The sequence below is a fragment of the Lagenorhynchus albirostris genome, chromosome X (assembly GCF_949774975.1).
Source record: "Lagenorhynchus albirostris chromosome X, mLagAlb1.1, whole genome shotgun sequence".
NCBI classification, from domain to species: domain Eukaryota; kingdom Metazoa; phylum Chordata; class Mammalia; order Artiodactyla; family Delphinidae; genus Lagenorhynchus; species Lagenorhynchus albirostris.
The window spans coordinates 101,301,746-101,322,670 of record NC_083116.1 but is presented as its reverse complement, the minus strand read 5'-3'; the positions used below and the strand labels follow the sequence as shown (position 1 = coordinate 101,322,670).

The following is a 20,925-nucleotide window of genomic DNA, read 5'->3' as shown; positions in this document are numbered from 1 at the left end:
AGTAGAGGAAGGAGTCCCAGACACTCCCTGGGATCACAGTGAGGACTCTGAACAAAGACGGAGGGGACCACCCACTGCAGAACAGAAGGGATCCCACAGAGCTTGACCCCACCTGCCCTGTTATCAGCTTTAGGAAGCCTTGGGCTAGGTTGGCTGGCTGCACCCTGAAGAGCCTTCTCGCTCCCTCCTTTGCTTCCTACAGTTCAGGACAGGAGACCTGTGAGGCTCGAGTACTGCCCTAAGGAAAAGATGGATGGAAGCCACTCTTTTCAGAGCTGCCACAGTTGAGTTAACAGATGAGGCCACTCACATCCTCCCTTTCTCCCTAGGTGGTGGTCCTCTTTTACCCAATCTCCTGCCCACATTCCTGTCTGTTGCTGCCGACCAGAGTGAACATGTCTCAGGGTCAAGAGATTCCACATTGCACGCAGGAACAGCACCATGCCCTCAGTGAACCCCAGGGCCTGGAGGCTGCACAGGTCTCCAGGGCGCTGGAGGAGACCTCTCCCTCCTCCTTCCATACTCTAATGCTTGCCTATTTGAATGAGGCTCTGGCTGCTGGGGCACCCAGTACTCCCCACACTCCTCAGAGTGCCTACTCATGTTACACTGTCATTACAACCATCTCATCAAGCAAATCAGATGAGGTCTCCAGCAGCCAGGAAAGGGAGACTGGGTCAACTTCTTCCAAGTCTCTGTCAGAAACTGAGAACTTGCCCACAGACCCTCTAGATGAGAAGGTGATTTTTTTGGTGCAGTTCCTGGGGCAAAAGTATCAAATGAGAGATCTGATCACAAAGGCAGACATGATTGATGATGTTATCAGAGAGTACAAGGATGACTTCCTTGAGATCCTCAGGAGAGCCTCTGAGTGCATAGGGCTGGTCTTTGGTATTGATGTGAAGCAAGTGGATCCCACCAGCCACAGCTATGCCCTCATCAACAAACTAAGCCTCACCTATGATCTGAGGCTCAGTGGTGACGAGGGCATGCCCAAGACCGGCCTCCTGATACCTCACCTATGATCCGAGGCTCAGTGGTGACGAGGGCATGCCCAAGACCGGCCTCCTGATAATTATCCTAGGTGTGATTTTCATGAAGGGCAATCGTGCCACTGAGGAGGAGATCTGGAAAGGGTTGAAAATGATGGACTTATATTCTGGGAGGAAGCATTTTATCTTTGGGGAGCCCAGGAAGCTTATCACCAAAGATTTAGTGGAAGAACAGTACCTGGAGTACTGCCAGGTACCCAATAGCAATCCTCCACGCTATGAATTCCTGTGGGGTCCAAGAGCCCATGCTGAAGCCAGCAAAATGAAATTGCTAGAGTTTTTGACCAAGATCCATGAATATGACCCTACTTGCTTCCCATCCCAGTTTGAGGAGGCTTTGAGAGATGAAGGAGAGAGAGCCTGAGGTAGAGTTGCAACCAGGGCTGGCAATGCTGCCATGGCCAGGGCACTTTCCAGTGCCATATCCAGTAGCTCCTCCCAGCCCTAGTGAGGTCTGAGGCCGATTCTTCACTTTGTCATTGAAGAGAGCAGTTAACTTCCTAAGTAGTTGAGAGCTGGAGTGTGGCTGTTGGGAAACTATACTTTCTGTTTCTCTTCTATATAGTTAACATGGAGGTTTATTTTCTTTTTGGAGTGAGTTAGTTTTCAAATGTTCCTTTTAATATAACATTTCATTAGCTTCAGAATCTAAGTTTATGAATGACATTGGTCATACATTTATTGCTATTTATGGAATTTAAGAATACAAGTTTTGTTTGTTTGTAAAACAAATTGTAAAACTGACCATCTTCTTTGTGATCTGGAAGAGATAACATGACATTAGAATAGGCATTTCCTTGGCAGTGCCAAAGAACTCAGCAGTAAAATAGTTGGGATCAAGAAAAAAAAAAACGAAAAGATGGTCAATTCTTGGCTTCCCTTATCCTGTTTAATCTTCTGTTCTGTAAAATTAGATGACATATATATGCCTTTGCTTATCTTGTTTAAGAATGTAAGAGAAATAAATCTTAATAAATTAGACCCCGTGTACAATGGCTCATTTATTCTCCAAACATTAAATCATCATGTGCTCTTTGGAAAGCACTGTGTTAATACTGGGCATGCCCAGATAAACAAGACTTACTACCCACCCATAGAATTTTAGAGTCTAGGAGCAGGAATCATGTAAAGACAATGGTGGATATCCTTTAATACCAAAAGAAAAATTAAAAAGGAATCAGGAGCTGGGGAGTCCATATGAGGGCTGTCAAATATAAATGTCCTGAGACAAGGCAGGCTGAGGCCTTGGGAAACTGCAAGTCCTCCACTGGGAGTTAATTTAATTTAATTTTTTTATTTTTATTGGAGTATAGTTGATTTGCAATGTTGTGTTAGTTTCAGATGTGCAGCAAAGTGAATCAGTTTTATATGTATATCTCCATTCTTTTTCAGATTCTTTTCCCATATAGGTCATTACAGGATATTGAGTAGAGTTCCCTGTGCTATACAGTAGGTCCTTGTTAGTTATCTATTTTATATATAGTAGTGTGTATATGTTAATTGAGCTCTATGATACACTAGATGAGGCTGGGGAAGTGGTGAGCCAGGGGTGTGTCTCAGAGTTGAGAGACTTGGAATGGAATGGAAAACTGTTCTTACCAGTTACTTTGGGATCATGGGTAAACCAGATCCCTTCTAGGATAAGAATGGAAGATATCCTGCATTATTGTCCAAATGCAGTTGAACATAGTACACAAATTAGGCATTTTATGATTATCATCTTCAAGGAGTTTGTGAGAAATAAAGGTGATACTTTCTTGAGCTGAGATACCTAGAAGCCACTGGGCTGGCACTCTTTGCCTTGGGCTGGGAGGTCCAGCGTCCACACCATTCAAGGGACATTTTAAATAGGTTATGTTCAGTAAAATTTGGCAAAATCTAAGCAAGGTCTGTATTTTTGGAGGAGGCAAACGAATGAAAATAGGGACGGACTGTTGGAAGGGCAACTGGGAGGGAAGGAAGGAGTTGGTCCTTGACACAAGTTCTAGGATCCAGTTGGGAAATACTCCCCCAAACCCAAATTAAATAATGCATCCCCTAATAAAGAAGATTTAGTAAGGCTTTCTTGGTAAGCAGCAATTTTGGCTGATTTGGTGGGCCATGTCCCAGAGCAGGGCATATTCTCTGACATCTGCTGGATAAATAAATCCCAGAGGGGAAAGTGCTAGTTCCTGGGGTTAAAATAATCATAATAATAACTGCCATCATTAAAAACCCATTGCATACCATGCACTGTACCAGGGGCTTTACATACAATACATACATTCTAAAAGTCCTACATACAAAACCCTTTCACAGATGAAGAACACAAGGCTTGGAGAGCTTGGGAATGTACCCAAGTTCGCAGGCCTAATATGTGACAGAGTTGGAACTAGACCTCTGGTTTGAATTCTTCTAGAGCCCATGCTATTCCACTCCTCTTAGCCTGAGGTCACCATTCTGTCTGTTAACTCATTTCTTACTATTCCATAATGCCTCTCGGGGGATAAAAAGTACCTTGTAGCCAAAGTACTAAAAGTGGGTATAAAGAAGGGATGTGAAAATGAGAATCAAACACAATTTGGAGATTGTTTGTTGGATTCATTTACCCAGGGTGCTGTTACCTCAACACCAAGGTTCCTTGAGAGCTGCCTCTGATCAGTAGCTGGCATGTGTGTTCAGTCCGAACACTTTCCCACATTAACAGCTCCCTTCCCCTGGGTCTTCCCCAGTGTGCCTTCCTGGCTAACTGTGTAACCTGATCTGCTGACCAGCTCTTCACTGCATCCTCCTCTGAACATTGCATCCTGATCCCAGTAGAGCAGACAGCCCAGAACCACCTTCCTTCTCCCTGACAGAGTATTCCAACTTCCTGCAGGCATTCTTGGCTGACATTTACTATGGGATCCCTCTGATAGCAATAGCCCCTTCTATGTAAAGTTCCCTTTGAACAGTGAAGTTTAGGTACATGGTCAATCTCCTATGGGCTTCTTGGCACAGAACATACTAGTTCCTGGGATGTAAACCTGAAGTAAGAGAAGTTTTTGAAACCATGTAACCATCTTGACGTTTGCAGTAGGATTTTTTTTTTTTTTTTTTTGCAGTACGCGGGCCTCTCACTGCTGTGGCCCCTCCCATTGCGGAGCACAGGCTCCGGACGTGCAGGCCCAGCAGCCACGGCTCACGGGCCCAGCCGCTCTGTGGCATGTGGGATCTTCTCAGACCGGGGCACGAACCCGTGTCCCCTGCATCGGCAGGCGGACTCTCAACCACTGCGCCACCAGGGAAGCCCTGCAGTAGGATTTTAATGGGGTGCCATATTTGAGACTAGCCACTGAAAAGAGACAGCAATGAGTGAGCATATGTTGGTGGTCAAAAACCAAGGCTTCCCCCTTAAGAGGCAAATGGGGCAAGGTCATGGAGATCACTGTGTAAGCAAACAGCCAATGTAACTGGGCTGGGAACTATCTTTATGTCTCCTGGAGACAGATATTTCTTACCTTGTATGCAGTGTACCTCCTCTACTGAGGATGGGACTTTGTAAATAGATGGGGTTAGTGAATGACGGCAGACAGTTGAGACAGACCATGAGTACCATGCATAGTAGAAACGGATATACAATTTCAAGGAGGGGGAAATTGGAGGGGGGATGCCTTAGTGGCTAGTTAGCTCAGTGACTGTAAGAGGCTAGGTATGGACATGTCTTAAAAAACAATCAGGTGGTATCTTTAAACCCAGACTGCCTTCTATGCTTCCTGAATTTTTGGCATACCAGAGGTAAGTGTCCTGGGGCTGTGTTTGCTGGCATGTGTTGTGACCAGATAGGGGACTGGGAAAGGGTCAGACGTTTGCAGAGTGTGTGGTGTGCTTATAGAGATGGCACACTTCCTTATTAAACTGACAGGAGATTATGGAGATATGTGAGGTCCAAGGAGGGAAGCATTATGTACCATCCTGTTGGCAGCATCCCCACCTCCAAGATGAGGGTGTTAGGGCTTGGAAAGGAGACACCCATGGGAATTCTCAAGTTAGGTAAGGAGTTGTAACACTTTGGGTTTCCTCCGTGGAGGCAGAGACCCTACCAGGATTATTTTGAATCAGTCAGTGTTACCTCTGGTACTCTGAGTCATTCATTCACCTGGACAGCACTTACTGAACACATGCTGAAGGCAAACACTAAGTAAACAAAACAAAAGGAGATGGCAAGGCACTTGATTCAGGCTGTAGATGTGAGGATGGTGAGGAGGAGACAGATTTGAGTTTTAGGAGTTGGGGACTATGTGAAAGGGTGAGAGAGAGTCTGTAATGACCCTGAGTTCTGAAGGTTAGCTGACTAGGTAGAAGCTCTTCCTCTTAGCTGAGACTGAGGATAAAGGAGGAGGAAGAGTTGGTGGCAATATGAGTTGGAGGTAGAGATGAAGAAGGGTGTGGTGGATGAGGTCAGTGTGGGCCGTGTATGGTGAGGTTCTGCAGGCTGTCCAGGTGGAGACGTCCAGTGGGCAGTAGAAAACATAGGCCTGGCTATCGGGAGAGGGTCCCCAGCTGCATCTGGAGAGGTCATGTGAGGCCATGGGTGGAGGTAAAATCAAGTATTGTGCATATAGTGGCCTATATTCTGTCTCACCCCCTGCAAACACTGTTGGAAACCACAATTACACAAAACTTAGTAAGTCCAGGGGAGAGTTTAAAGGGATAAAGTACTCACCCAGAAAACCATCAGTAAGAGAAAGTTTTCCTGTGTTTCCTATAGCTCTCTTTTTTAAGCATGTACTTGTGCCTTTGCCTATAAATTGCCCATGCCTGTGTATTTGTGGCTTATAGTATATAAAAAGTTATATAGCATGAATTTTCAATCTCAGATCGCCCTCTCAGGTGTCTTCTAGGATTCTACTCTTGATAGCCTTTGTTCAAGGCTAAGCTTACACCCACAATACACAGACAGTTATCTGCTCTAACTAATGTGTCTGTTCTAGGCAGCTGGCAACTCTGCAGTAGCTCAAGTTTCTCATGACATAGAGAGCAAAGGACTGGAGGCAGTCTTAGGCCCATGTCCCTGGAAGTTGGAATTTCATGACATATCTTTTATCTAACCGGGAGACTGTGATTGTCAAAATTTTAGATATGAGCCCACTCATTGCAGCTGAAGCTTTCCCCAGAAATCCAATCCATGAACATAAGGAAGGCCGAGCAGTCTGGGTAAAGTGGGGACTGCAAGCCCACAGCCCTTTCTTACCCTGGGGCAGTGGGCCCTGACACCCACAGAACTCTTGGCTGCTGCCTGAACACTGCTGGGAAAGCTTGGTGCTAGAAGACCCTGCCTCAGGCATGGACTTCATCTAGGGTTGCCAGCCGTCCTGAACACACAGGACACATCCTCGATGTGATTTTGTCCTGCATTCTATATTGGCTTTTTCAGGAAACCCTTAATGTCCTGTATTCAGCTTTTCTCAATAAGTTACAAAAATTCAGCAGTTAGAGCTGTTTTTCAACCACAGTAATTGGCGATTAAGTCACTTAAGGCGACACTAGCTGAAAAGCATACCTCCACAAATAAAGATCTGGTCTCTCCTGCAGGTTTGGCTGAGGGAAGAGCCAAAGGGGCGCCAGGGGTGGAGGCGGGGGGGCTGTATGTAGAATTAAAGGAAATTTTCACTAAAGAAAAAGCTTTTTTTGGCCATAGTCCCAAGTTGTGAACAGGTAACCACCATTAATTACATGTAGGATCAGTAGAATCAGCTGTCAGTGACTGCCTCTCTTGCAGTACCTAAGCTTCTGAAAGACAGCAAATCAACGACAGCACCAGGCTTCTGAAAATCAGCCAATCAGTGATACCCCCACCCACACAGTCCTGAACATCAGCCAATCAGCAACAGCCTCACATTTCCAGACAGCGTCCAATCAGCAAGTTCCTCTGTTGGGTAAGCCGCGCTCCTGGAAGTTAGCGGGCGCATAGCAGCCGTACTTTAGTGACTACAGGGTCGCCATTGAAAGTCTGTCAGTGCCTAAACACTCCCGCTTCTAAGCGTTCGGCAGTGCTTGCATCCCCAAGCTAACCAAAACCTTGTATAGGCTAGGCTCTGGCTTTGTTCTGGAAGACTGCGCCTGGTAAGTACTGCTCCCCCTATAAGGAAACGGGAGGGGTATTTTTTTTTTTTTTTTTTTTTGCGGTACGCGGGCCTCTCACTGTTGTGGCCTCTCCCATTGCGGAGCACGGGCTCCGGGCGCGCAGGCTCAGCGGCCATGGCTCACGGGCCCAGCCGCTCCACGGCATGTGGGATCTTCCCGGACCGGGGCACAAACCTGTGTCCCCTGCATCGGCAGGTGGACTCTCAACCACTGCGCCACCAGGGAAGCCCGGGAGGGGTATTTTTGCATCAAATATCAAGTTCAGTTTATTCATAGTTCCTGAGTTCACAGCCCTTTCAACCATTCAACTCCTGTTACTAACTTGTTCGGACTTGTGAGTGACAAACACACTGACTGTGGCCCTGAGATTTTCAAATTAAGTCTTTTTTCATGTATTTTCATTTGTGTACATTTGAACCTTGAAATGCCCAAACACAAGTGTAAATGTCGTGACGAACTTTATGAACAGTGCACCTTTATTAAATGAGAAACAAGTCCTTTCAAAGATTTTTGTGCAGTATGCAGCTGTTCATTCAATATAGAAAATTGTGGAAAATCGGTTATAAACCAGTAAATATACTACAGCTGAGTATGCTAACTGTTTGATTCCCTCAACTAGTAACAGTGACATTAAAAAAAGATCATGTATTATTTTTGTTTGAGACATTCAGATTACAAAGATAAAATCACAGCAGAAATTGAAATGGCCTTCTACACTGTATATCATCATCAATCTTTCACTTAAAGTTGGAAGCAAATTTTCAAGTGTCACGATTAGATATACTACAATAATGAAAATAGCTTAATTTACATTACAGAGATTATCAAAGATTATCACCTTTTTACGTCATGGCCACAGATGCATGTAATAACAATACCTTTTTCCTTCGCTTATGAAATAGTTTTCTATTGTGAAAAAAGGCTTTCGTATAAAGTTATTGTGAGTAAAGTCCTTTGCAAATGTGACTTCAGAAACAGTAGCAAATTTTTGCAGAGTTCCTTTTTTTTTTTTTAGTTAGGAGTTAATGAATTAAAGGGGCTAAAGTTGACATAAAGCATGCATGAGTCTATGTTGGCTGTGCTGCCCATATTCTGCATAATGCAATTCAAACAGCACCTGATGTCCTTTTTATTGAAATTGAAGTAAGAATCATAAAATGATGCTTACTTCAGCATTTATATTCTTTGAATTGACTTACTAAAGGATTTTGGTGATTTTGTTAGCATTCAGAATTCTTCAGTTTGCATTCAAATATGCACTGTCTCTCTTAAACAAATGCAGGTGAAAGAATCTTCAGTTTATTTGAAGCAGTGATACTTTAATTCTGAAGAAAGGGCGCCCCCCCATTCTTGTTGACTTCTTAAATAAGCCACAGAGCAAAGTCTACTTATTTCTTGTTCATAGTTATCAACATTTATCTAGCATTAGGATTATGTGCATTGAAAGAAGATCAAGCAGTTATTAAAGTACTCCATTGATTAAAGGAACTTGTTGAATGTGTTAGAGAAAGAATTGATGAAAAATGTTTCCCTTTGTGTGACAAAGCTGTTCTTAAGATTAACAGCATTACTTATGAACATGAAAAGAAATTCTGATTTGAAATGGGTAATTATTATGGAATTTGTCAAGACTATCATTTGGAATGGATCTCATCACTTGAAGAATTTGATTGAGTACCGTGGATGTTACTGAATAGTCTTCCAGCATAGGAACAAGAAGAGAATAACGACTGATGATTATGATCTTTTTTGTCAATGGATGACATGAAAAAAAGAAAAAAAGTTGAGATGCAACACAATCCTGAACAATGGAAAAGTGAGCTATGCTGTAAAGATGGTATTATGTGATTCGACAAAGCAAATTTGAAGAGCAGTTCTCAGAATTGTTAACTACGCTAGTACCTGTTTAGTATACCAGCTCATAATGCTAATGTTGAGCATATGTTCTCATTAATTAATTTTCAAAGGACAAAATAATGAAGTAAGTTGAAAGTGACCACTGTAAAAGCTATGAAAGCTATGCTACAATGTAAATGGAAGACACACTGAACCTGCAGAGAATTTTATAAGCAAATTTTGTAAAACAAACTCTTAAAGAGAGGTAGATCATCAGATCAGGGGAATATAACTAAAGAAAGAGGCATATAACTTAGGTGTTTGTAATTTAATTCCGATAAACAATAATGTTTTAGTATAAGTATATCCTATGAAATGTTTTTTTCTTTCAATGTGTATATGCATAGAAAATGTTACAGGTGGAGTTGTGTTTTCTCAAAATTCGTATGTTGAAATGCTAACCCCCAGTACCTCAGAATGTGATTGTATTTGGTGATAGTTTTTAAAAAGAGGTGATTAAGTTAAAATAAGATCATTAGAGTGGGCCCTAATTCAATATAACTGGTATTCTTGTAAGAAGAAGAAATTAGGACACCTATACTCAGAGGGAAGACAATTTGAAGACACAGGGAGAAGATGGCCATCTACAAGCCAAAGAGAAAGGCCTAACAAGAAACCAGCCCTTGCCACCACCTTGATCTTGGACTTCTAGGCTCTGAAATTATAAGAAAATAAATTTATGTTGTTTAAGACACCCAGTCTGTGGTACTTTGTTATGGTAGCCCTAGCAAATTACTACAGACAATTAAAATAATTCAAATTTAACTAGGTGCCCTGAGTTTTAATTCACTAAATCTGGCAGCCCTAGGTAAGGGAGAACAAGAGGTAAAGCTGCCTCAACACTCACCCACCCTCAGGAACTGCAAGGAACACTGCCTGGATGATGAGCAGAAGATGGCTTGTAGTGCTCTCAAATGGTGAAGAACAAATGACTCTAATCTCAAGGCACTTTTCCCAACTCAGTTTCATGCTACCAGACTTCTGATGCAGAAACCTAAGGAGAAAAGTACAAGAAGGCCAACATATAGATTGATCTCATTCATGAACATAGATGCAAAACTCCTAGATGTAATAATAGTTTATTTCATCTGCAACATATAAAAAGAATAAAACACTTGAAGCAAGCTAATTTATCATTAGAAAGTCAGGTGATGTAAATTATTGCTTTATTGTAAGAAGATTCATATAATCATTTTAATGAAAGAAAGCATTTGATCAATTTGAACATATATTCAAGATTTTAAAAAAAAAGGAAAAATCCTTTTAGCAGCCTAGTAATAGAAGGAAGTTCTTTAGCCTGCTAAAGATGATCAGTCATTGGTGAAATTTTGAGAGATTTTCATTTGAGATAATGATGTTCTGTGTGGCTATTCAACATTGTATGGCAGATCCTCACCTCCATAATAAAGCTAAGATAGTATGAAAAAAAATATTGAAATTGTACAGGATGAAACAAAATCGTCATTATTCACAAATGAAATGATTTTGTATGTGAATAATCCAAACTTAATCTAAGGAAAAATGTATCAGAAATAAGGAAAAATGTATGAGAAATAATAAGAGTTTTCTGGATATTAATTCCTTATAACAAAATCAACTGTATTTCTACATATCAGGGAAAAAGCTGAAATATAAAATTAGAAACACCATCTGCAACAGGACTAAAACTTCCAAGTACCTTGGAACACATCCAAGACAATGTGTATATGATCTTTACAAAGAAATTTTGTATCCTTAATGAGGAAAATTTTTAAAGATTTAAATAATTGAGAAGATATGCTTTTTCATGAATTGAAAAGCAAAAAACAAAACAAAACCCAAAATGAACATTGTTATATGGTCTCCGTTTTGTATTTATTTTAATTCCTACAACATCGTATGAGATAGGTGTTATTGCCTCGAGTTTAAAGATGAAGAAACTGTGGGTCTGTAAATTTATGCAGTAAGTAGCATGGCCAGAAACTGAATATATATTTCTGTCTAAAGTCTCTGATTTTTCCACAGTACCACTGGAGTAGACACTGTTAATGCCCTACCCAGATACTCTCAGATACTTCTTACCAGCTTTGTGCATTCCTTTCCAGGCTTCTGCATGCTTTGCCACTGAGGTGTCATATATTTGACCTTCAGAGGATTACCCTTGGGCATTGGAGTCTCCTTGTTCACACAGAGTCAGGAACGTCTAGCAATTTTATATCCCTCCCATCCCCTGCAAAATTCCCAGACAATCCATGGCCTCCTTCCCAGTACAGAGAACTGGAAGTGCCTAGCAATTTCACATTCCCACATCCAATCTCCAAACAGTCCCTAGCCAACGACAGAACAGCTCCTTTGCTTCAAAGCTGAAATACCTTCGAGGTGTATTTTATGCTCCAGGACCCCCATAGAACTAGGGTGAGTCTAAGACCTCAACAAAAATTAGACACTTTCTGGGCCTCTTCTCCTTTTCTATCCTGCCTCCTTCACTCCCTGAGTAGTTTCTCCTGGGAGTAAATCCTTAAAAACACTTGGATCTGAAACCTTAGTTTATTTGGGAGAATATCATCTGCTAAACCTACATTATGAGAGAGATTTATTTCAAATTCACAGTCTAGATAGTAGCCCCCAAATTAAGTGAATATGCTTTTTACATGAGCTTTATAAAATATGAGTATAGAATTGGTTGTAATAATGTTAAATGATCATTCAGTTAGAATACTGTTCATATAATTCAGTTATCTTTGCCAAGTGGTTTTATCTACCTGGCTTTCAGTTTTCTCTTTGATAAATGAGTTTATTGGATCAGATATTCTCTAAGGCAGTGGATCTCAAAAGGAGGCAATTTCATCCCCCAGAACACATTTGGTAAAATCTGGAGACATTTGAGGTTGTCACAACTGAGGAGGAGTGCTGCTGGTACTTCTCGTGGACAGAAGCCAGGGATGCTGCTAAACAACCTGAAATGCCCTGGACAGCCCCTACAGCAACAAATCATCCAGCCCAAAATATCGCTAGTGCTGAGGTTGAGAAACCTTGATCTAAGGTCTTACTGTCTCTAAAAGTCAGTGAACTATTAATTCTATCTTAGTTTATAGTATGTCAGTTCATCATTTTTGTAATCAATGCATTTTCTGTGAGAAACCAGTCAACTCAGTCAGCTTGATACTTACCAATTAGTTACTGGTCTGTTTATAAGCAATTGATGGTCAGTTAAGGTAGACTACTTCTGCATGGGCACATAGCCTTTGTAACCTAACATTCAGTGACCTACTTGCTGCTCTAGAAAATACTTTTTTAAAAATGTGGAACAGGGGATAGAGATTACCTAGTGAAAGCAAATACAATGGTAATTTCTTTACATAAAGTGGCATGGGCAAATTAAATAAAGTATGTAACATGCCATTTTATGACACAGTAATCATAGACAGTTTAATTAAAGAGCTATATGAGTAGTATGCACTTTTGACTTTTTATATTAATCTCAGTAACTAAGAGAAACTTATTTAATACTCCTGATTTGCTGTTATTAATAGAGCAGGTTTCCAATGACATTTGCCATGTTATAGTTTTCTAGAACAGTGAGCACATTAAAAGTAGCTATGGTTAGAAGTTCATTGGTTATATTTACAAAAAAAGTACCTATTCCAATTTTTTTACTTGACATATATCATGGTCATTGTGAATTGCTTGTGTTTAATGTGCCATTAAAACACCCTAAATTAAATGACGTAATGCTACACTATCTACTTCTGTATTTTATCCATTTTAAAGCTTAATTGCTTTATAATGAAGCATAATGTAGAGTCAAATACGGGAGCAAATGAAGAAGAAAGTATTAAACTTCCATGATGTAATTAATTCCACATACTTTATAAAAGATCTCTTTCTATGAAATCATCGTTGTGTAAGACATAAAGAAACATGTAGAAGGACAAAGTATTTTGGATTAATAACGAAGTACATGAGATGGATGAAGAAAAATGAAATGAAAACAAAATCTGGACTCCAGAGGTTAGAGACTTGTTCTGCTGGCTGGCTTTACTCTTGTTTCTAGATTCAGAAAAGGAATGTAAATACAATAAAATAAGCCTAGAGGACTGTAAAATGATTCCACGGTGAGATGGATTAGGTTAAACTGCTTCACCCAAATACAGCACAGCAATGATATAACAAGCTCCCAAGGGACAAATGGAAAATCCCTCACTGGTGCTGTGTTCAATAGTGGAGCATTTAAGCCTTTGGAAATCAAAACTACGGTATCATGTTTTGTGTGTCTTTCTCAAACTGCTACTTGATATTTTATTATCATATTTCTTTATGATCAGGATTTTGTGGACTGTACCTTGAAGATCAATAATTGGAAATGCAGAGATAAGTTTATATAAAACAGAAAGATATAACATAGCAGTGCTGTGATCTGTTTCTGTTCCCCCAAAATTCATATGTTGAAATCCTAATGCCAGATGTGCTGGTATTAGGAGGCCGGGCCTTTCAGAGGTAATTAGGCCATGAAGGTGGAGCCTAATTAATTGTATTAATCTTGTAGTGCCTCACAAAAGAGACTCGACAGAGGTCTCTGACCCATTCCACCATGTAAGGATACAACCAGGAGATACATCCAGGAAGAGGGCCCTCCCCCATCCACCCATGCTGGCACCCTGATCTTGGACTTTCCAGCCTCCAGAACTATGGGAACTAAATTTCTGTTGTTTATAAGCTACCCAGTCTATGGTATTTTGTTATAGCAGTTCCAACTGACTAAGATAAGCACTATTCAAACTATCTATTTTTTTTCTCATTTTTCTCATGACCCATGGGAAAAATAGCCTACCAATTCCCATGAGCAATACATAGCACATTAGTTATGTATCCACATACCTTTACAACTCAAGATAATTTTTTTGTTTTTTTTTTTTGCTGTACGCGGGCCTCTCACTGCTGTGGCCTCTCCCGTTGCGGAGCACAGGCTCCAGACGCGCAGGCTCAGCGGCCATGGCTCATGGGCCCAGCCGCTCTGCGGCACGTGGGATCTTCCCGGACTGGGGCACAAACCCATGTCCCCTGCATCGGCAGGCAGACTATCAACCACTGCACCACCAGGGAAGCCCTCAAGATAATTTTTGAATGAAAGTACTTGTGAATGTTTTAATTAAATGTTTAGCTATCTATTTTAATATAAGAAAAAAGGTAGGTGTATTTATAGAGTGTATGTAAAGCCTGGAGATGTGGAAAAATATGTAGAATATAATCAAGGACATCTTCACTCTGTAAAATAATAATGCTGTCTGTGTTTCCAGACTTCATGAATACTGATATGGAACAATCTCCAAGATGTGTTATTAATCGGGGGGAAAGCAAATTGCAAAACAATATGTACTACTATATTATTACATTTATATAACAGTCAAATGCACGTTTATATCCATATGGGATGAGCTCATAATAAAATTATATGGTCGTAGGGATGAGAGAGGGAATTGAAGGGAATTCAAGAGAGAATTTTATTTTGACAGTATGTTTGAAATTTTTACAGTGTGAAAATGGTTATAGAGCACCAACCACTTCAGTATTTCAACTCTGATCAGCAACAGATCACTTTCAAGCACTTCATATCTGACCCTGATGCTTCAGTTACTGTGAGTATGAGGGTGAACTCATTTCACGTGAAGGGTCCTGGGCAAATTGTTGGAGATTTAGGTTATAATCCTCCCTCTGGTACAAACCACCTGAGTGATCTTGAGCTAATCACCATTTCCCTAAGCTCCAGTCTCCCCATCCATAAATAATGATTTCTAAGGTCTTGTCTTGCTTTACTATTTCAGCTGATCAGAAGTCAGGTAAAAGTATGCACCAATTCAGTGGACCTATGCTGGCTGGCTCTTAAAACTCCTCACTTCATGGTTGTGTCACACTATCCTTTTGAGAAAGTGAAAATTAGCACTGCTAGTAAAAGAGTGCCTCCAGTGGGACATGGACAAAGTCAAGTAAACAGTGTTTATAGACACAAGGACCCACCACAACTGAAAATAGGACTAATGACCCCTCTTTATAAGTGATTTTTGCTTTCTTATCAGTGATGTCCCCAGGCCAGCATTACTACCCTACCTCATGAAAAAAGATTACTGAGAATCTAATTGCTAAACTGTTCCTTCTTGACAAGACCCTGTCCAAGACAGGAGTCCATGATCTCCCTTGGGAATATCAAGCACAAGTCCACACCTATAAACAGCCCCTCTTAAATCACCATTATGAGGTGCCCCAAGGTTTCATGTGGGGTATGTCCTCGTTTGCTACAGCCTACTAAATAAATCTGACTTTGACTGCAGATGTGTGCCTGGCTCTTTGACTGCTAGGATTTGACACTTCCTTTTGACCATCAAAAATATCATTCATGTAACATAAACCGCATCTTTTGTCAAAAGATACTTCTTTTACTGAAAGAACACCCTTATTTTGAAATGCTATTGAAATAAAACATACAAACAATAGCAAGAGGGGTTAATCTATATCCTTGAAGACAGTTTTATTTATATTCTCAAATTATCATCCCGTTCCTCATACCTACATCGCTTCATTAATTACCTAGGCCTTTCTTTCACTGGTAACTTTAACATATCCACAAATTGTAGTCAGTTACATTCTGAAACATGATGAACATCCTTTAAGAGATTTGTATTAGTTATATATTGCTGTATAACAAATTACCCCAAAATTTACTGACTTAAAGCAACAAACATTTATTATCTCACAGTGTCTGTGGGCTAAGAATTTGAGTGGCTTAGCTGGATAGTCCTGGCTGGTTCAAGGTCTGTCATGAGATCATGAATCTTTCCTGCAACCTCACAGAGACTAAATAGGTGGTTTGATGTAAATTAATTTCTGAGCAATCTATTTCCTTATTAACATGTGTGCCATTGAATAATTGTAATCCAGTCACAGACATTTTAGTATGTATTTTCCACACATACGTGTCATGTGAAGGCCTCATAATAACCCTGTGGATCCAGTTTTCAAATGAAGAAACTGAGGCTTGGAGAATTTAAGTATCTTACCCTGTATCGTATAGCTATGGGGAGATAGAATCAAGATACGAAAAAAATTTTTGTTTAACACCCAAGCAATACTTTTTGTACAAGATCAGAGCTTCTAGAGAAAATAATTTTTTAAAAATAAAGAAGGAGAGAAAGAAGTAGGAATATTTGTTAATTGGGTCCTTACTTGATAACATAAATGTTTACATACATCATCACGCTTAATCAAGTCCATTCTCTTGTTTAATCAAGTCTGTTTACAATTGCTAGTCCAGAAACCTCTCCCTTTTGGTAAATATTCCCTTCAAAATATTTTCCAAATAAGCAGTAAACTCATATCACCAGGAATGCCAAAATTCTCTCATCCATATTTGAGCACTGGGTACTTTTAAAGAGGAAGTTATTATATTTTGTCTCGATATCTTTTGCATCACTTTTCTATGTTCTATTCCTCCTGAATACTTTTCTATCTCATTTTTCTTCCTTCTGCGGAATAAAGATCAAATATGTTATTTATACCTTTCAATAAAATGACTACAGTGAGAAGAAGTTTCTGTCAAATATTTTATTTGTTCTCTGCTTTGGCATTTTGAGGCAGTTATTTCTAACTGGCTATTCAGAAGAGAGCAAGAAGGAAAGAATTCAGAGAAAGGTACATTGAGTAGGACCTAAGTCTTTCAATATTTAATGTGAAAAAGAAGATTAAACTGCACTTAATTTCAGATAGTAGTTTTCAACACTGAAAGGTATAGATATCAGAGAAAGAGGAAATATCAGAAATACAGTAAAACTGTACTAAGCAGGGTTCCTTGTGGGCTCTCATATGCAGTTTGAAATATCTATCAAGTGAAGCTATGCATTTTCTTTGATCACAACATTAAACATTAAGCTAACAGTGCAGTGGAAATAATTCAAGATTTGGAGTCAGCAAGAAATGATTTCAGGTTGTAGTTTTACCATTACTGGTTATGTAACCTTGGACAACCTGTCTGTGACAGTTTGTGTATCTGTAAAATGGGAGTAATAATAGTGCCTATTTTTCCTGGTTGTGGTAAAGGTTAGAACTAACGTAGATAATTTGCCTAATACAGAGGAAAAGCTCAGGAAGTGGGGCTTTAATGAGTCTTAGTTTACATTTATTTATTTGCTTATAGAAAAAATGTGCTAATTTAGGAGAGCTAGAAAGAGAAATGTTTCTTCACCCCTTCCTAGCTACTCGGTTCTTAGATCTCCAGTACTTGGACCTCCACCTGTTCTTAGATCAATTTACCCTTGCCCAGTAAGTGCTTCTTCTGAAGCCGGAAGCTGCTTTGAGAAGCATACCTTTTAAGAAATAACTTCCTTTGTGCAAAGTTTCCAGATGTCAGGTAGGCTTACCTCACCTATGTTTCTGGTTAGTAGACTGCAGATTTTAGATTATTATTTTCTTAAATGTAAGCAAGACTTTCAAAATGAGTTCCCAATCAAAAATACTAAGGTTTTCACATGAGCTAGCTTGATAAAATGGATATGTGTGCTTGTGCTTCCAATCCTCGTCGAATCTGAAGTTGACAGACAAGAAAAATCCTTTTAAACTTTACAGATATAAACTTTTATTTGCTTAAAGCCAGAAAAATACCCCATAAGAATATGTAACTAATTCTTAATCAGTTTTTGAAATTCTTCTGTATAAACGGCTGCCAAAAATAAATGATATATTGATAGATCTTTATAGACTAATATTTAAATTACTTGCATGTGCTCAATCATGAATTGTGAGGAAATGAAGACTTATAAAAGACTGATTATTTCAAGTCAATACAGACTAGTTTGTTTTAGCAGTAGGAAAGTATAAAATCTGGCCTGTTTGAGGATACAAAATTTGAGAAACTTTAAAGGAATTTGCCCTCTCCCAGTTGTCAGTAGGAATTCACCAACCTATGGGGACTCAGCTCAGTTCCACACAGGCTTATGTTTTAAATTCCTTGTTTATTTGGTATAGAAAGAACCTTTTTACAAAGAGTGAATTTTGGTTTTCCCCAAATCCCACCTCTGTGGATTTCCCCTGCAGTTTTGGAGCTTAAAAAGTACATTATAGTCATCCACCTCTCTTTCTTCCTATAAACCAGTGTTCACAGTACACTGTACCAGGGAGTTCACCCTGAAACATTCACACTCCTAAACCTTCATTACCCAGGATTCAAACTAGGCTGAACACTGTCATACTCCTGACAGCTCTGCACAGTGTTGCTGTGAACATGCTCCTCATATTCTCTTGCATTTTCTGTGGTTATAATGTGTCCTCTGTATATTTCTGTGGGGATAGCACAATTTAAGCTAATCGTTGAATCAGGAATTTGAATCTTCACCTGAGTCTTGCACCCAAGAGCAGGGGGTAATGTTGGAATTACCTATAGCAAATCAATTATGAAAAATAAAATGGAGAAATGGAAATATAAATGAGATCTAAATAAAAAGTAATATAAATTGATGAGCTGGACTTCATTAAAATTAACAACTTCTGCTCTGTGAAAGAAGATATCAAGAGAATTAGAAGAGAAGCCGCAGACTAGGAGAAAATATTTGCAAAAGATACATCTGATTAAAGACTGTTATCCAAAATTACAAAGAACTCTTAAAACTCAACAATAAGAAAACAAACAACCTGATTAAAAAATGGACCAAAGACCTTAACAGATACCTCACCAAAGATATACAGGTGGCAAATAAGCATATGAAAAGATGTTCCATATCATATGTCATCAGGGAAATGCAAATTAAAACAACAGTGAGATACCACTGCATGCCTGTTAGAATGGCCGAAATCCAGAACCCTGACAACAGCAATTGCTGGTGAGGATGTTCTGCACAATGTACCCTCCTCAAAATTTTATTGTAAACCTAAAACTGCTCTAAAAAATAAAGTATTTTAAAAAGTAATATAAAAGAATTGAAGTTCTTGCTAGACATTAATGTTTGTTACATTTGTTGGAATGGAATTTTCTGAAGGTCTTATTCATAAATGTACTATCCATATCCCAATACTGTGGCTGGCATAAAATAGGGACTGAAGTGAATTGAAATTCTTTATCCAAAATGAATTCCTTTTCTAGAAAGGAAAAACTGACCAAATTCATGGAAATCTATGTTCAAATCTAACTTCTAATTTGGTACCAGAGCTGGTCAGATGTTTAGACTGAGTTTCTTGCCAAAAACTACCAAAACTGCCAGATGAAATATTAAAAGTACCTTCTTGAAAACGTTGCCTACCTGATAAAACAGAAAGAATGATCTGGCCAAACTTAAGTGAAGGCTGGAACCAGATAATTAGCCTGAGCATAGAAGCCAGTTTTGCCCTAAGGGTATTTGCTGAATTTGACTTTAAATTTTCACAATCTTGGTTTAGGATAGAAAGGGCAAAATGCAGGCCTCCCAGAGGCTGGAGACAAGTAGGAATCTTCCCCTTGTAAATCTGATACCACAAGGGCAGGGTAACCGAAAACTAAGGTTAAAGCTGCCTACTCTGTATATACCCTCAGGAACTGCAAGGAATACCACTGCCTGGATGATGAGCAAAAGATGCCTTCATTCGAACTGCTCTGAAATGTTCAAGAACAAATGACTAATCTCATACGTACTTTTCCAAAGGACAGGACAAGGGAATACTTCCCAATTCAGTTTCATGTTACCAGATCCCTGATACAGAAACCTGAGGAGAAAAGTACAAGAAGGCCAACCTCACTCATGAACATAGGTGCAAAAATCCTAGACACAATAATAATATAAGTGGAATCTTCAATGTATAAAAAGATGAATGTACTGGAGCAAGTTAATTTACCATTGAAAGTCAATTAATGTAAGTTATTGCAGTATTGTAAGATGGAAAATTCATATAATTAATGAAAGAAGGCACTCTATAAAATTTAACATACATGCAGAATTAAAAAAAGGAAAAAATATTGTACACTTATAATTTTGTTCAGGGCTAGATATCATGTTAAGTGTTTTTTCCATAATAAAAATTTTTAAAAGGGAAAAAAAAACTTGTTAACAGCCTAGGAATAGAACAGATTCTTCAATCTGCTAAAGAGTGACACTTTGAAAGATTTCCATTTGAGATAAGGATGCTCTACACAGTTTTTCAACATTGTATGGCTGGTCCTCACTTCCACAGTAAAGCCTTAAGGTAAGTAATTTAAGAAAACCCATAAATGGAGAGACATACATTTTCCTGAATTGAAAAACTCAATATTGTCAATATATCAATTCTACTCAAGTTGTTTTATAGAGTCAGTGGAATCCCAGTCAAAATCTTGAAAGTACTTTTATGAAATATGAAAAGATGGAAAGTTGATTTTAAAATTTATATAGAAGAGAAAAGTGGTAAGGAAAGTCAGGACTCTCCTAGAGAAGAATAAGGTGCAGAAATTTTCTGACTAGATATTGTGGCTTATTATAAAGCTGCGGTAATCAGGAATGTGTGGAATTGGTGCTTGGATAGAAAATAGACCAAATAAAATAGAAAGAGAACACAGAAACAGACCAACTCATATATGGGCACTCCATATATGAAAAAAAGGACAAGGAATATTTGCTGATCAGCAGGGAAGAATAGACTACTGAAGAATGTTTCTGGCTTAATTTGGAATCCATGGATAAAAAATAAAAATTAGAAACAAGACAGGGATATCCTTTCTCACTACTATTCAACATTGTTCCGTAAATCATAGCTCATTCAATAAGGCAAGAAAAAGAAGTAAAAGTATACAGTTTGGAAAGAAAGAAATAAGAATATGTCTATTTGCAGATGACATAATTGTCTATATAGAAAACATGAAAGGGTCTTGAAAACAAAACAACTCCTGGAACTGTAAGCAAATTTA

General features: G+C 39.1%; 1 protein-coding gene across 1 annotated transcript; it reads left to right on the top strand.

Moving 5' to 3' along the window:
- Positions 1-395: 395 nt before the first annotated feature.
- Positions 396-1,416, top strand: LOC132513643 (melanoma-associated antigen B16-like). Its single transcript, XM_060138153.1, has 2 exons — positions 396-970; positions 1,032-1,416. Exons 1-2 carry the CDS (start codon positions 396-398, stop codon positions 1,414-1,416), a joined length of 960 nt encoding a protein of 319 aa, XP_059994136.1.
- Positions 1,417-20,925: the final 19,509 nt, after the last annotated feature.